Genomic DNA, 14,041 nt, shown 5'->3' on the forward strand with positions numbered 1-14,041 from the left:
GAGAAGAATATAATTTTATTATTTGATTTATTAGTCATTGATTATCAGCTACTATATGAGTACCTTGAGATATCTACTATTTAAGATATCTTCAAAGACTGGTATAGATTTTTCTAGAGACTACCATAATTCAATAAAAGAAAGGCCTCTGTAGGAAGGTCATCTGAAGAGCTCATGCTTTTCGGTGCAATCTGGTTTTGTCTGATACCTACCAGGCATGGTAAGTAACTGATTGGAGATAACCCCTAAGGAGGAACACCAGAATCTCATACGCCTGGTGTGTTCACTTTCCCCTAGAGGCCCTTCCTTTCTTGTTTTCAGAAATTCTGTCAAAACACTTCAGGCAAAAGGAAAGGTTTCATTTCCCTGATAAGTGTGTGGGGCAATAATGAGTGCTTTCTCATTTAATAACAAGCATTCAAAGATTTAAAATTAAGAAAGCCGTTCAAAATTCCTAAGCTGTTTAAATTGTTATTTTTGAAATTTGAATTTCAGTTCAGTTGGATGGGAGTTGTCAAGGGTTTTACCGTCCCGTGGATCTATTGCTTTAACGGAACTACTCACACTAATGAAAGTTCTCTGCAGCCAAATTCTCAGCAATAGGGAACTGGTGGAGTGAAGCCAAGAGCATCTGGCCAGTGGAATACCATGCAGCCATTTTAGCAATGGGGCAGCATGCGTGCTGAAGCTGGACAGATCCCAAGATAGAGTGTTAAACGCTAAGAGCAGTTCACGGTGTATAGAGCACACAACATCTAGTCTTACTAGTCCCTACCCCATGGATATATGACGTGGGAATGGAGAGCTTAACGTTTTTATTTTATATATATTTTTTATATATTTTATTTTATGTATTTTTTTTGTTCTGTGCCCCCCCCCATAAACTGACCTTGCTTTTATGTTAAATTAGTATAGAAAAATCCAGTGAAACAGCATAGCCCCTCCCTCACTCCCCAACTCCCACCCCATCCTCTGGCCCAACCTGCACTGATGTTGTATGTTAGTCACCTCAAGTCTGCTTACGGGACTTTGCACACAGGTGCCGTGGATCATTGGCAGCCCTGGGTGTCTCTTCCGGGCTCAGGTGAATGTTGTGCTGGGGCTGTGGAGCGAGCTCACAGGCTCCCATGTTACAGATAACTGGCTTTAATCAGGCAGGCTGAAAGGAGAAATCGCGACTCATGGGGCGTCACCAAGATTCACGCAGGGTGTGATGCGAGAGGACAGTACTCAGATTGCAGAATGAGGTTTACATTCCCAAGTGAGGCCCGGCCTCAGTGTACTGCTGAGAGTCCAACAACTCCCCGCCTTATTCGGAAGGAGGGAAGGATGATAGAGATACGTGTTATTATCACCCGTAAGAAGCTGACATTCCTATGAAATGCGTTCCTATGGCTTCATGCTCCTATCCACCTGTCTAGAAGTCCTCGTTGAGACACAGCAGGACCCCCCGTCCCCACCTGCATGTCCCCAGCTGGAGGTAATAAAGCTATTCTAACATTTCCCCTTGGGTCAGGTAACAAATGTGGATGAACGAGGCCCTGAAGATTCTTGCCCTCAGTTTGTTTTATGTGGGAAATGGAATTATTTAAATTGCTCCCTGTTCCTGAACATCCTCAGTGATCTCGAGTGACCCAACCCCTTGGCTCTTTACATAGAATGTAGAATATATAAGTGTAAGGCCTAGTGAATCAGAGTGAAGCTTTTGAAGTCAGACAGGACTGGCTTACAATGTAGACATTGCCTCCTGTCTGTTAACCTAGGGAAGCTATTGAAACCTTCTGAGTCTCCATGAAATGGGAAGACTAGATCGTAGATCCCAAGGTTGCATTAGAATAAAGTGAGCTCACATCTACAGAGGAGGGAGCTCCGGCAGAGGTTTCCTGCTAACCTTCTGGGTCTTTAGTTTAAGCTCTGGTTAACTTCCTGCTGCAACTTCTGGGCAGGGCCGTTTCTCGGTTCAAGCTGCAGAAGACTGTTGATGTCTTCAAAGCTGGATTTGTAGTCTTGAGTGCCTTGTAGGCTTGCGCTCGTCTGTAGAACGCCTTCACGTTCTTTCCATCCAGCCTGAGGGCTTCTGTGCAGTCCCTCACTGCTTCCTTGTACTGCTTCAGGGCCAAATGGCAGAGCGCTCTGTTGCTGTATGTGGCGGACTCTATGTCACTAAAGGACAGGCTTTCACTGTACTTCTCAATAGCTTTCTTATGGTTTCCCTTCTTTACAAGCTCATTGCCTTCTTCCTTCAGAATTCTGGCTCTCTCCACATCCCCAGCAGAAGACACTCTGCCCTTGGTGGTTGTGGCTTCTCTGAATTTGCCCTTAGTGTTCTCTTTGTGGTACTCCAAAGGTGAGGAATCCCACCTCTTCTGAGCTGTGACAGGCTGTGCCTAACACTTGAAGCTCCTCGACCTATTATAGTTGATATTTGTGCTTGTGTGTCATAGGAAGGTACTACTGTTTGGGGTCATTTTTTTTTTTTTTTAACCGAAAAAAGCCAGCCACATCATATGAGTCAAACCTCATATTTGTCTGACACACCTTTACTTGTCTGCTTATGTTGAGTCAGAACCTGCTTCTCCATAACTTCTACCCGTAGGCGAAGGAGCTTCCCTTAGGGCTCGCACGCAATAAATACAATTCCGTTTCTCCAATTGGAGCATTGCCACAGAGAGAATAACAATACGTCACAACAGAAGACTGTTTTCTGGTCCATGAGACTTGGTCAAGTCCACTGTCCTGGTTGTGCCAGTTATTACGCTGTTGTCTGTCGGGTCTAGACTACCTTGCTATCCTCTGCTTTGGGATAATGGCACTAGCACTCAGTGAACCCCTTTTCTACCTGTCCATCTGGCTTTCCACAAGGCTCTTCCAGGAAAGGGAGCCCACAAGGCCGGAGGAGGTGGGATATGCCCTTTCCTTCTGCTTCCTGTAAGATGCCTGCATCATCTCAGTGACTTCGCTGAGAGCAGTGACATGACAGAGCTCACTGCCACCATCCCTGACCCTGGTGGGCTGGCTGCACTGCCGGTCAGTGATAACAATGCCAGTGTTTGTGCAGTCTCCACTATTTGCATTGCATTGTGTTAAGCACTGTGTATTTATATATATATATATATATATATATATATATATATGTGTGTGTGTGTGTGTGTGTATGTATATATATATATATATGTGTGTGTGTATGTTTATATATATACATACACATATATATGTGTATGTATATATAAATATCACCTTATTGAGTTCTGGTATTAACTCTGCAAGACAGGTGTTCTCTTCCCATTCTAGGTCAAGAAATGGGTTCTGAGGAGTTAAGTGGCTTGCAAGCTAGTTGTCAGAGCTGAGAGTCAAATCTAAGTCTGTCTGTCTGTCTAGCAGGAGCTCTTTCTGCCTCTTCATGCACGGGATGGGGGAGGGGAAAGGGGCAGGGGCTCTTTACTGTGTCCCCGTAACCCTCTCTTTCCTTGTATAATTGGTTGACCCATCTGCAAGTGTCCTTTTCTTCATGGGTTGGGCAGCCGAGCCCCAAAAGGGGTGCTCTTTGGCTGTGTTCAAGTTTCCTGCCTGCCCGCTGACCACCCCCACCCCACACCGGCCGGAAGCTGCGTGCTCGCCCCAGCCTTCTCAAGAGGCACTAGAATTTGTCTCTGTTCCATTCGTAATGCACACAGGACTGGGCTATTAATCATGCCACAGGCCAGGCCGCACAGCGCCTCGGAATAATGAATTACCCAGCTCCTGCCAAAACGAGTCACACCATGGCCACAAAGGAAACTTATCTCTCCCCGACTCTCTCCCCATCTTGTTCCCCCCTCTTCCCTTTCTCGTCTCCTGTGATCTGTCTTGCCAGTTGTAATTGGAACATTTTCTCCCGTATTTAAGTTCTGAAGTGTCTTTGGGACTTGCTAATGTATCCAAAGGCTTAAAACAAGTCCCGTCAAGGACGTTTATTGCTGTCTAGCATGGGCAGCTAAGCGTAGCTTACAAGAAGCTCTGGGTATATATGGCCAGGAATATAAATGTGCCTTTTGGAAAGGAAGAGAACCCCAAGGGGGGAAATGTGTGTGTGTGTGTGTGTGTGTGTGTTATAATATATAATACACACACACACACACACACACACTTATTTATTTATTTATTTATTCCTAATGATGATATCAAACAAGGGCTTAAAGAAGAAGCAATTTCTGGCCTGGTCATGAGACAGAGGTTGCATAGGACTTGGGAGAGTCACACCCTCCTAAGGGATTATTTGGGGACTTAGGGGGGAAGCTGCCTAAGAGGGGATCTGAGGTGATGTGTCCTGAATAAGAAAAACCTCTCTCTTCCCTGACTTCTGCTGCTTCCTTTGGGAGTAAACCAAGATCACCTAACAACTGGGACCTCTCCATTTTTCTACTGTCAGAATTTTTCCCCTCAAATTATTGCTGTCTACATATTATCACTAGGGAAGGCTTTTGGCTGTTCTTAAGTTTCTTTACATCATCAGAAGTCTAGAGGCAGGCCGTCCAGGGTTGGTGTAGTAGCTCATGGATATACTCAAAGCCCAGGCTCCTACCATTCTGCCCTGTTGTAATTAATTTGTTGACTTACTGTCTCATGGTTGCAAAATGGATGCTGTAACTCTAGATATCATGTTTTTATTCAAGGCACTAAGAAGTGGGAAAGAGTTGTCAAGACATCCACTGTGTTTGTCACTCATATCAAGAAAAACAAAAGCTTTCCCCAAAGCTCCCAGAGGATGTCCATCTGTGTCTTATTGGCCAGAACTACTTCTCATCCTTACCTATCCTCCTTCGCTGCAGGGGAGTCTGGAAAAACAAGCTTAGCTTTCCTACGCTCTGAATTGGAGGCAGCAAGGGAAATGGGGACCGAAAAATGCTTGTGGGGTTAGCCAACAAACAAGGTCTGCCACAACCGGAGAGAGGTGACTCCTAGAAGAATGTATTGGGCAAGCACAGACAGCTTACCTAACAGTGGAGAAGAAGGAAATTCATATGCTTGAGCTCTACTGTGGGCCCGAGACTGTGCCAGGCAGCAGACCCGTGTGCATGCATGTCCCAGTAGCTCTGTTGTACACTGAGCAAGCTAAGCTCTGAGCGGTGTTCTGTGGGTAGTTAGGAATCTGGATTTGAATGCAGGTCCATCGGACTTCGAAGACTATTCGTGCTGCCTCTGGGAAATTGAAGCCAGTTTCCTAGCACTGGTTTTTCAGGTGCCTCTCTGGATCTCAGCACCTTTGTTGAGTCTCCAGCACCTTCATTACCCGTAAATGAAGTAGGAATTTGGAACAATTCTTTTATAGGTCCCTCATAAGTTTCACTTATAAGATGAGTACTCGGGCTTTTATGTCGTGATGACAATTAAAAGAGAAGTGACCTGGGGGACAGGAGACCTGGCTCTGCTCCAAAGCCGGTGCTGAATTGCTCTGTGGTCTTGGGTACCTCCTTTCCCCTTGTCTGTGAAATAGAAGGAGGGAGATGCCCTGCGAGGAGTCCAACAGTCTTAGAACACAGGTTTGGCCCCTTTCCCTCTTGCGTCTTTCATTTGTTCCTTCCTCCAACAATTATTTCTTAAGTGCCTACTGTGTGCTGGGTGCTGCTCTGGGTACTTGGTATAAACTAGGCAACAAAACAAAGATCCCTGCCCTCATGGACCTTGTGTTATATCCATTCTGTGTGCGCTGGGGCCCGGGACACAAACAGTAAACGTAACACGGTATAGATTAGGAATGAGTAAATTACACAGATGTGAGAGGGTGATTCGTTCTCTGGGGCACAAAAGTGGGAAATGGGATGAGGTCTGGCAGGGCCCGAGGAGACAGTCGGGGGTCTCCACCGAGAACATGGCATTTGAGCAAAGGCTCCACGGAGAGGAGGATGTCAGCCAGCACACAGTTAGGGTCATGGCTGCAAGCAGAGGCGAGAGCTGGAGCAAGGACTCAGAGCCAGATGGTTGCCTGGGTTTTCTGTATGATTTTTCCCCATCTGAGGATTGGCCTGGAGCTCTTCTCTCCTGAACCCTCTCATTTCGAAGTGTTGGCCTTCAGTTGGCTTTCAGACCCACTCAAACTTCCAGGAGTTGAAGGCCACTTAAATTTGACCCTCCTGTGGCCCTTAGGGACAGAGAGCCTGGCCACCACCTCTGAATTTGTACCTCATTGCACATGAGAGAAACACTTGATTTCTGGAGATAGAGGGAAAGTGATAGAACCACCAAGTCCTAGAGATATTGAAATACTATCAAAATAGCACAGCCTACCATCTCCAGTCTATTCCTGCTGTGTTTCCTGTTTAATACCTCCTGCACCGTGAGTGACTCAGTGGTTTTTTTTTCTTTCTTTCTTTTTTTTTTTTTTTGAGAGAGAGAGAGAGAGAATGAACAAGTGGGGAAGAGGGTTAGAGAGAGAAGGAGAAGCAGACCCCCTGCTGAGCAAGGAGCCCGATGTGGGGCTTGATTTCAGGACCCCAGGATTACAACCTGAGCTGAAGGCAGATGCTCAACCGACTAAGCCACCCAGGCACCCCTGACTTGGTGTTTCTGTCATGTTGTCAAATGATTATCTATATTGATCAACCCTAAAGCCCCAGGTAAGAGAGTGTTGTGTTCTCTGCTTTACCAGTTACTGCTCCTGAGTCAGTGCACAGTAGGGGCATGGGCTTTCCCCATTAGCTGCAGCGGGGCCTCCCTAAGCAAGGCCAGGAGCCCCCAGGAAACCTCAGTCACTTGCTGGGCTGTGCAAACATGTGTGTGTGTGTGCGTGTGCATGTGTGATGACAACTTTAAATACATCTTGAAATGTAACAAAGAAAAAGAACAAGAGTTGCCTTCTTGAGTTGTGTTCTAAGCAGAGAGGTGACTTAGGATCTGAGAACAGTGATATCGTGCAGGTGTGTTATTATCCCAAGTCAAACTGAGAACATGTAACATGTGAACTGATTTATAGGCTCATGAATTAAAGGAATCTCCCCTTAGTCCTTGTAGAGGGTTAGTGTGTGTCCCAGACACCTACTCTAAAGTAGATGACACTTCAGGCAAGAGGCTACACCCCTCCCCCGCCAGAAAGCCCCCTGTGGGCATGTGTGGGTCTCAGTCCCGATGCTGAACAGGGCTGGTTGTCACTCACGGGGTGCTCAGAAGTTTAGTTCTGGTTAATGGCTCAGCATGGATTTCATAGTCCCTTTTCTAGGTATATCTCCTTTCTTGTTGCCTTGAAATTTGTTTGATGGGAAGAACAAGGAATCTTAACTTTGATCTCTGTCATCTGCGAGAGGTTAGAGGAGAGAATTCAGAATGACATACAAAATGCAGGGTATATTGAAAATGAAAGGAGGGTGAGATTCTTCATCAGGATTGTAGGCCATTGAACCAAATTTCACATTGTATGATCTTACCAAGTGTGCAGGGGCATTGAAGCAGCAAGGTTCCTTATCTGGTTTCCCCCTTTTTTGATTGGCTCCCTTTTGTGCAATCCCTAGGGACAATCCCTAGGGACAACATCCTGAGCCATAGACACAGAGAGGGGGAGAAGCATGCTGTTGCAGACTCGGATTGTACAGGAGGGGGTAATGGCACAGTCTAGAAAATTCTGACAAGAATGTAAAAGTCAGTCTTACCATAAGAAAGAACTTAAGGGTACAGGCTCTCTGTTTTGCATATTGCCTTCTTACAGGATCGAAGATATTGTTCATTCACTCAACAAACATATCAAGCACGTGCCTGGCTCTGTCCTGGGCACTGGAGATTATCATGAACGGCGCCACCCAACAGTTTCCCTGTCCTCATCTCATTTGGTTAAACCGTCTGAAATTGCTGTCTTCGTAGGTCAGAGACAATCCACTAAGTACACATCTACTATATGATTCAGCCATTCTACTCCTAGGTGTTTACATTAAAGAAATAAAAGCCTATGTCCATACAAAGACTTGTACGTGAACCTCTGTAGCTGCTTTATTTGGCGTAGCTCAGGTGTTTACATTAAAGAAATAAAAGCCTATGTCCATACAAAGACTTGTACGGGAACCTCTGTAGCTGCTTTATTTGGCGTAGCTCAGACTGGAAACACTCCAAATGTCCATCCACAATGGATAAACAAATTGTAGTAGGGATAGCCACGGGATGGAAGAGCAGTCGGCAGTAAAAGGGAAGGAAGTACTCCCACACACTGTCCATTACATTCCAGAGAGAAATGGAATGATTGAATGTCTGCAAAACTTCAGAAGCTGCAAACTAGCCCACGGTGACAGAAACCAGATCAGCGGTTGCCTCAGAGCAGGAACTGGGTCAGGGGACAGCAAGGGCAGGAGGGGAGATTTCGAAGGAGCAAGTACAACGTTTTGGGGGTGCTGGGTATATTTAGTGCTGACTGTTTGATGGTTTCCCAGGGGCAGACGTCTCCAGACTTGCCAAATGATACACTTGAAATAGAAGCAGTTAATTCTATGATAATTATACCTGAATAAAGGTGTTTAAAAAAAAAAAAAAAACAGCCAGATCATACCAGTTTCATATGGTTTGATCCACAGATAAATTTTGGTGATCAATTCATTTATAAAACCTCATATTTATTTTTCATATATTTACTGAAAATCCGCGGTGTGTCAGATCATACCGTGAAAGATGCTACCCACAAAAAGTAAAAAAAAAAAAAAAAAAAAAAAAAAAGGCCACTTTGAAGCTTCCTGGATGAAGCGGGTCCATAGAGGACTGGCTTTCCTGCAGGGAGTTCTGGAGCCGTTAGCAGCTGAAGCAGCTTCCTCTCCGTCTCCTGCATTTGTGATGTGTGTGCCTTTGTCTCTTTCAGAGTGACCTGTGGTCGCTGGGAATCACCGCTATCGAGATGGCAGAAGGTGCTCCCCGTAAGTACTCTCGTCCGGGTGCGATCTGTCGCGGGGCTGCTGTCCGCGGACCCTGCGCCTTCCCTGCCAGGTGCCCGCGAGGCTTTCCTTCCGCTACGCGGAGCCGGCTGTCGGTTGGAGCGGGCGAAGTCGTCTTAGCGCCGCCAGGAATCCGTTCGTTTCAGAGCCGCGCGAGGATCTTGTGTCGAGAGGGGAAAGAAGGAAAGGAAAAAGGCACTCCGTCAATGTGGGTTGTTTGACGGATCCCGCGCGTCCTTGATTCTTGATCTGCTCTTTGCTCGGAGCAGAGCTGGGGCCGACCTGCAAAGCCCGGGAGCTCCAGCGCAGCACGAATCAGAGCGGGTTCCCAGCGCGCGATTACGCAAACCCTTGTACTTCGTGGCTCTCCCTCCTCGCATGATACTGCTGTTCGGATCTTTAGGTGTGAGGCCGAGTGGTCGAGCCTCGGGCCGTCGGGGACCGTCCGTCGGAAAGGCCTTGTCCTCTGGCGTGTCGGTGCTGCGGAGGGTCTCCAGCAGCCACGTGCTGCCGAGGGTCTCCAGCAGCCACGTGCTGCCGGTGACCTCAGGCTCCGGGGACTTCCCTGCAGGAAGCTGGCTCACCCAGGGTCCAGCTGCTGGTGCGGCCCCCGGGGCCCCGCTCCACCCCACAGCCAGTGTCCTAGGGTGGCAGGGATAGAAGGCAGGCCTTTTTCTCGAAGACACAAACTCTCACCCCTCAGGTCCACCGCTTCCTTTCCTCGGTCTAGCACACATTTCATCTGCCTTGTCCACCTCTCGCTTTCACTCCGATCAGACTTGCAGAGCAATGCGACAGGTGTGCCAGCTGACCAGGCCCCCTCCCCACTGGCTTTCAGGCAGGAATTCTCCCTGGAACTATCTTCTCACGTGGTTAGTGCTGCCTTGGCCTCTGCTTTCCAGAGGACCTGACCCTTCTTTGCCTGGCAGGTCATTCTGCTCATAAGGCTGTTTATCTTCCCATTATCCTAGGCTTTGTATTTCTCACTTTAGAGTTGGTAGAATTCATCTGTAGCGTGATTGATTTGGAGTGTCTGTTGACAAAATTCCCTTCATTCTCAATGCTAATAGGCATTTATGAATCAGAAAAATCATATATTGCAGCCAAAAATAAATGTCTACTCCCACAATCCTTTAGTTTTTAAGGAGACTATATTCTTACTCTGGAAAAAAAGGAAAAGATAGCCCCAGAGTTTTGAGAAGTAAACTAGTGAAATATTTTGATTAAAATAAGAATGCGTGAGTGCTTTCTCTCTAAACCATAATGCCATGTTTACAGGTTGAGATATCTTAATAACTCTTCTACCAGAGCCTCTTTGCCTCCATCTCTCTGTTCTTCCTGGGGCCAGTGAGCAAACAAACAAACAAACAAATAAAACCCAGAAACAAGCCTGTCATGAAACCTGAAAAGCCATGAGGATATTTGGAAATACAGAGAGAAAGGTGTTCTGGTCTAGTGCTTTAGACTCTAAAAAATTTATGCGGATAGCACTGCATGTGTATGAACCTTCAGTGTGTAAGAAATGGCCCATCTAGCTTTCATTTTATGACTTAGACTTTTACAAATTAAGAATAACCTGCCATTTCCATTGTGGTTGTTACCCTGATACTGTTCACTCTGAATCTGAGATGTTTTTTATAGCAAAGCAAAGACTTTAACCCTTTAACTTGGTTTTCTTACATATGAAATAGAAGTAGAAATGTTAACAGTGGACAGTTGATATGCAAATTTTATGAGACTTCTGTGATTCGACATCCGCTCTGTTGAATGCTCAGCACATAGAAGCTTGACAGTCTTCTGACTTTGCTCACTGGGCCTGTGCGGCCTCAGAGCCATTCGGACTGGGTTTGGCATCCTAACCTGAGCTGGCCCTTGCTTTGGTCTCTTGCAGCTCTCTGCGACATGCATCCCATGAGAGCCCTCTTCCTCATCCCCCGGAACCCAGCACCTCGCCTGAAGTCGAAGAAGTGGTGAGTCTGGTCTTCGGGGCTTTGCCAATCCTAGGGCAGGGTCTTCCTGCGATGCTCTCTTGGATGAGCTCAGATCCTTAGGTCGAGCTGCATGATGAGACCAACATATACCAAGACCTGGGGGGTGACTTTCCATAGGTTATCACTCATCTTAAAGCAGGTATTAAGTACCTACTATTTGCGCCGCAAGTCTTGATCACCACACCATCAAGGTAAGGAGCTAGTAGCTAAAGTGAGTCGTGGAACCCAAGTATTAACATGAAAGCTCTTGGATTTATCAGCCTCCTAAGAAATAGCTTGCCTGACAGCTCAAGACATCTCATCAGAGAGGGTGAGAGTTCCAAGAGTCAGCTGGCCAGGTTGGCTGGCTTTTCTTCTACTCCTTAACATGGTAATTCCGTTCAGTACATACACACACCTGGTAACATGAGGGATGATTTCACTGGTCTGTGCATAATTATTTGTAACATTTGTTTTTATTATCACTTTCCCTTTATGACACATGATACTGGCTCCTTATTTGGGGCAGTGATACAAACTTCCCATGTAATAAAGTTATTCACACCAGAAATTGACCTAATTTAAAGAAAAATACCAAGTGGTACTAGGCTGGATGATGGAAGAGCCCGGTTAAAAGTTGTGTTGGCAGAGGGGCTCCTGGGTGGCTCAGTTGGCTAAGCCTCTGACTCTTGATCTCAGCTCAGGTTTTGATCTCAGGGTCATGAGTTCAAGCCCCCTGTTGGGTTCCAGGCTGGGTGTGGAGCCTACTTAAAAGACAAACAAGCAAACAAAAAAATTGTGTTGGTAATATACGACTGACTCGAGTTTGGGAAATCCAGTTCTGTAGGTTACACCAGAAGTTGCACTTTTGTGTGTACGTATATCAGTGTCTTTGTACCATATCACTGCGTAACAAAAATTCATGGCTCCTTTCTTCTCCCTGTGTATATGGTGTATCCTGATACCTCCCAATACATTCTTGAATCTCTGATTGCCCTGGCCTGGGGCCAATTCCTGGACCACTTAGGATCCCCTGTCTTTTTCTAGAGGCATATTCTGGTCTGTTAGAGAATGAAGGCTCAAGACCTTTCTGCCCCTTTTCATACTCATGATCACTTCACGATCACCCTGGACTGGGACCGGGACCGTTATGTTTCTCCCCTTCCCACCCACAACCTCACCCTCCGCTACACAGAGAGCAGTCTAAATCAAACAGTCACCTGGTAGTGACATAGCAATCCCGGTGAGACAAGAGAAAGGCACATGACACAGGGAAGAGAGGGAACCAGCCAGAGGGGACTGGCAGCCCCGAGTTGCCAAGGCCGGCAGAGGAAGAGCTTGAGGGTTGCTATTGGAAACGAGGGAGGGGGAGCAGCCCTGCTCCTCCTCCCTCCGGAGGGTCACTGTGTGAGCCAGTCATTCTCTCCCCAGCAACAGCCTTCCATTGGGCACCTGTACGGCACATGACCAGCAAGGCCTGGACACCCTGCTTCCTCCCTTCTCCCCAGAACAGGCTCCCTCGGAAAGAATTTGTCTTGGTTCCTTCCTAGGAAGCACCAAAGCCCTCTGCTAGCTTTCTGCTTGTTCTTCGTGCCAAGCCTCTCTGCCCCCCATATACACACTGTATATAGTGGGCTTTACTTACCCTGTGCCCTCCCTCCCTTCCCGCTCCCTGCTCCCTGCTGGACAGATGTTTCCGGGGTTCAGCCCGCAGAGGACAAATTGCCATCCACACGTGTGTTACGTTTGGTCAGCACATTGTGGCCACACGCCGTGTCTCGGGAACATTGGTATTAATTACCAACTTTTAGGAATCTGGAGACTGAGCACCACATTCAGATTTCGGGCCTTTTCTGCAAAGATGAGGCACTACTGCCCGGCTGAGTGGCTCCTGCTTCTTTTAGGGTACCAGGTGGCCCTTCTGCCCATTGCCACCTCTCCCCAGCTCTGAAGCTGGAGTCTGTTGGTCACTGTGCTTGTCCTGTTTTCCTCTTATCCTGGGCCTGCACTGTCCTTTGCATGACCTCTCTGTTCCCTTAGCAAAGTGGATGAACAGCCCCTGCACTGCAGTTTGGGATTTTCATTGATCCCGCTCCCAAAAAGTGCAACTCTGCATTGACCTTGTTTGAGAATAAGGAAAATACAGGCTGGCTTTTCTCCTTCTAACCTTAGACAACAGGAAATAATTCTAGTGGTGTTGCCAGGAGCTGGATCAGTCCATGGACAGTGAGGAGGTCAGGCCTCCATCTCACCCAGCCTCCCTGACTCCAAAGGAGAGCCAGTGAGGAGTGGGAGTGCCGCACTGCCAGACAGAGGGGAAATGACTTGGCTGTTTGAGAGAGTGAGTGGGAAAACAGAAGCCCTGGTGAAAGACTCTTTCTCACTCAGAACCTGGCATTTATAAGATGGCCATGCAGCCCATCCACTCCGCCGCACCCCCCACCCCAATCCTTGCAGTCCCTGCCCCGGGCCATAGGAAACAGGATGTGGCTCCCAATTCTCCACAATAGAATTCTACTTTTTTTTTTTTTTTTTTTAAATTTATTTGATGGAGAGAAAGAGACAGGGGGAGCAGGAGAAGGAGAGGCAGGCTCCCCATTGAGCAGGGAGCCCAATGTGGAGCTGGATCCCAGGACCCTGGGGTCATGACCTGAGTTGAAGGCAGATGCTTAACCAACTGAACCACCCAGGTGCCCCAGTGGAATTCAACTTTTTTAAGTGAAAATATGTAAGCGCTGCAGAGTACTTTCTTGAATAACCAGGTCCAAAGCGATTTAAAATAAGTTAGGGTTTGCTTTAATATGCCCTAGTGTTTGGGAGGAAGTGAAATATTTTAGCTGTTTTCTTTCATTTTTTAAGGGAGAGGATCCCTCTCCCCGCCCATCAAGAGAAACAAAACTCAAAAACTCCAAAAACTCCAAAACTCCAAAATGTTCTTTCCATGTATTTTCTGGCTGATGAATGATAGAGGAAGTACACTATTCTCAGGGTGTATATCAAAGCACCGCCAAAGGGGGCACCATTGTGGTAGAGATGGGCCATGAACTCTTTATAATAAGCATTAAGTTGAGGGTCATTCCCAACTACTTGCAGAACCTACAACATACGGGACATATAAGGCATATGTGTGTTGTAGACTCAGTAATTTCTCTGTGTGTGTGTGTGTGTGTGTGTGTGTGTTTAATACATATA

The 14,041-nt window shown here is 46.9% G+C and overlaps 1 protein-coding gene and 1 pseudogene across 5 annotated transcripts in view; one reads left to right on the forward strand and one right to left on the reverse strand.

Moving 5' to 3' along the window:
- The window catches only part of TNIK (TRAF2 and NCK interacting kinase), a 380,511-nt gene that overhangs the window by 263,706 nt on the left and 102,764 nt on the right, over positions 1-14,041 (forward strand). For all 5 annotated transcript variants that reach the window (XM_059163479.1, XM_059163483.1, XM_059163480.1 and 2 more), the window contains exons 8-9: positions 8,807-8,861; positions 10,771-10,849. In XM_059163479.1, coding sequence (XP_059019462.1) covers positions 8,807-8,861; positions 10,771-10,849 — 134 coding nt within the window. The remainder of the gene's footprint in view (positions 1-8,806; positions 8,862-10,770; positions 10,850-14,041) is intronic.
- Positions 1,864-4,604, reverse strand: LOC131826038 (mitochondrial import receptor subunit TOM34-like; annotated as a pseudogene).

Source organism: Mustela lutreola, chromosome 2 (assembly GCF_030435805.1).
Source record: "Mustela lutreola isolate mMusLut2 chromosome 2, mMusLut2.pri, whole genome shotgun sequence".
In the NCBI taxonomy this organism is placed as follows: domain Eukaryota; kingdom Metazoa; phylum Chordata; class Mammalia; order Carnivora; family Mustelidae; genus Mustela; species Mustela lutreola.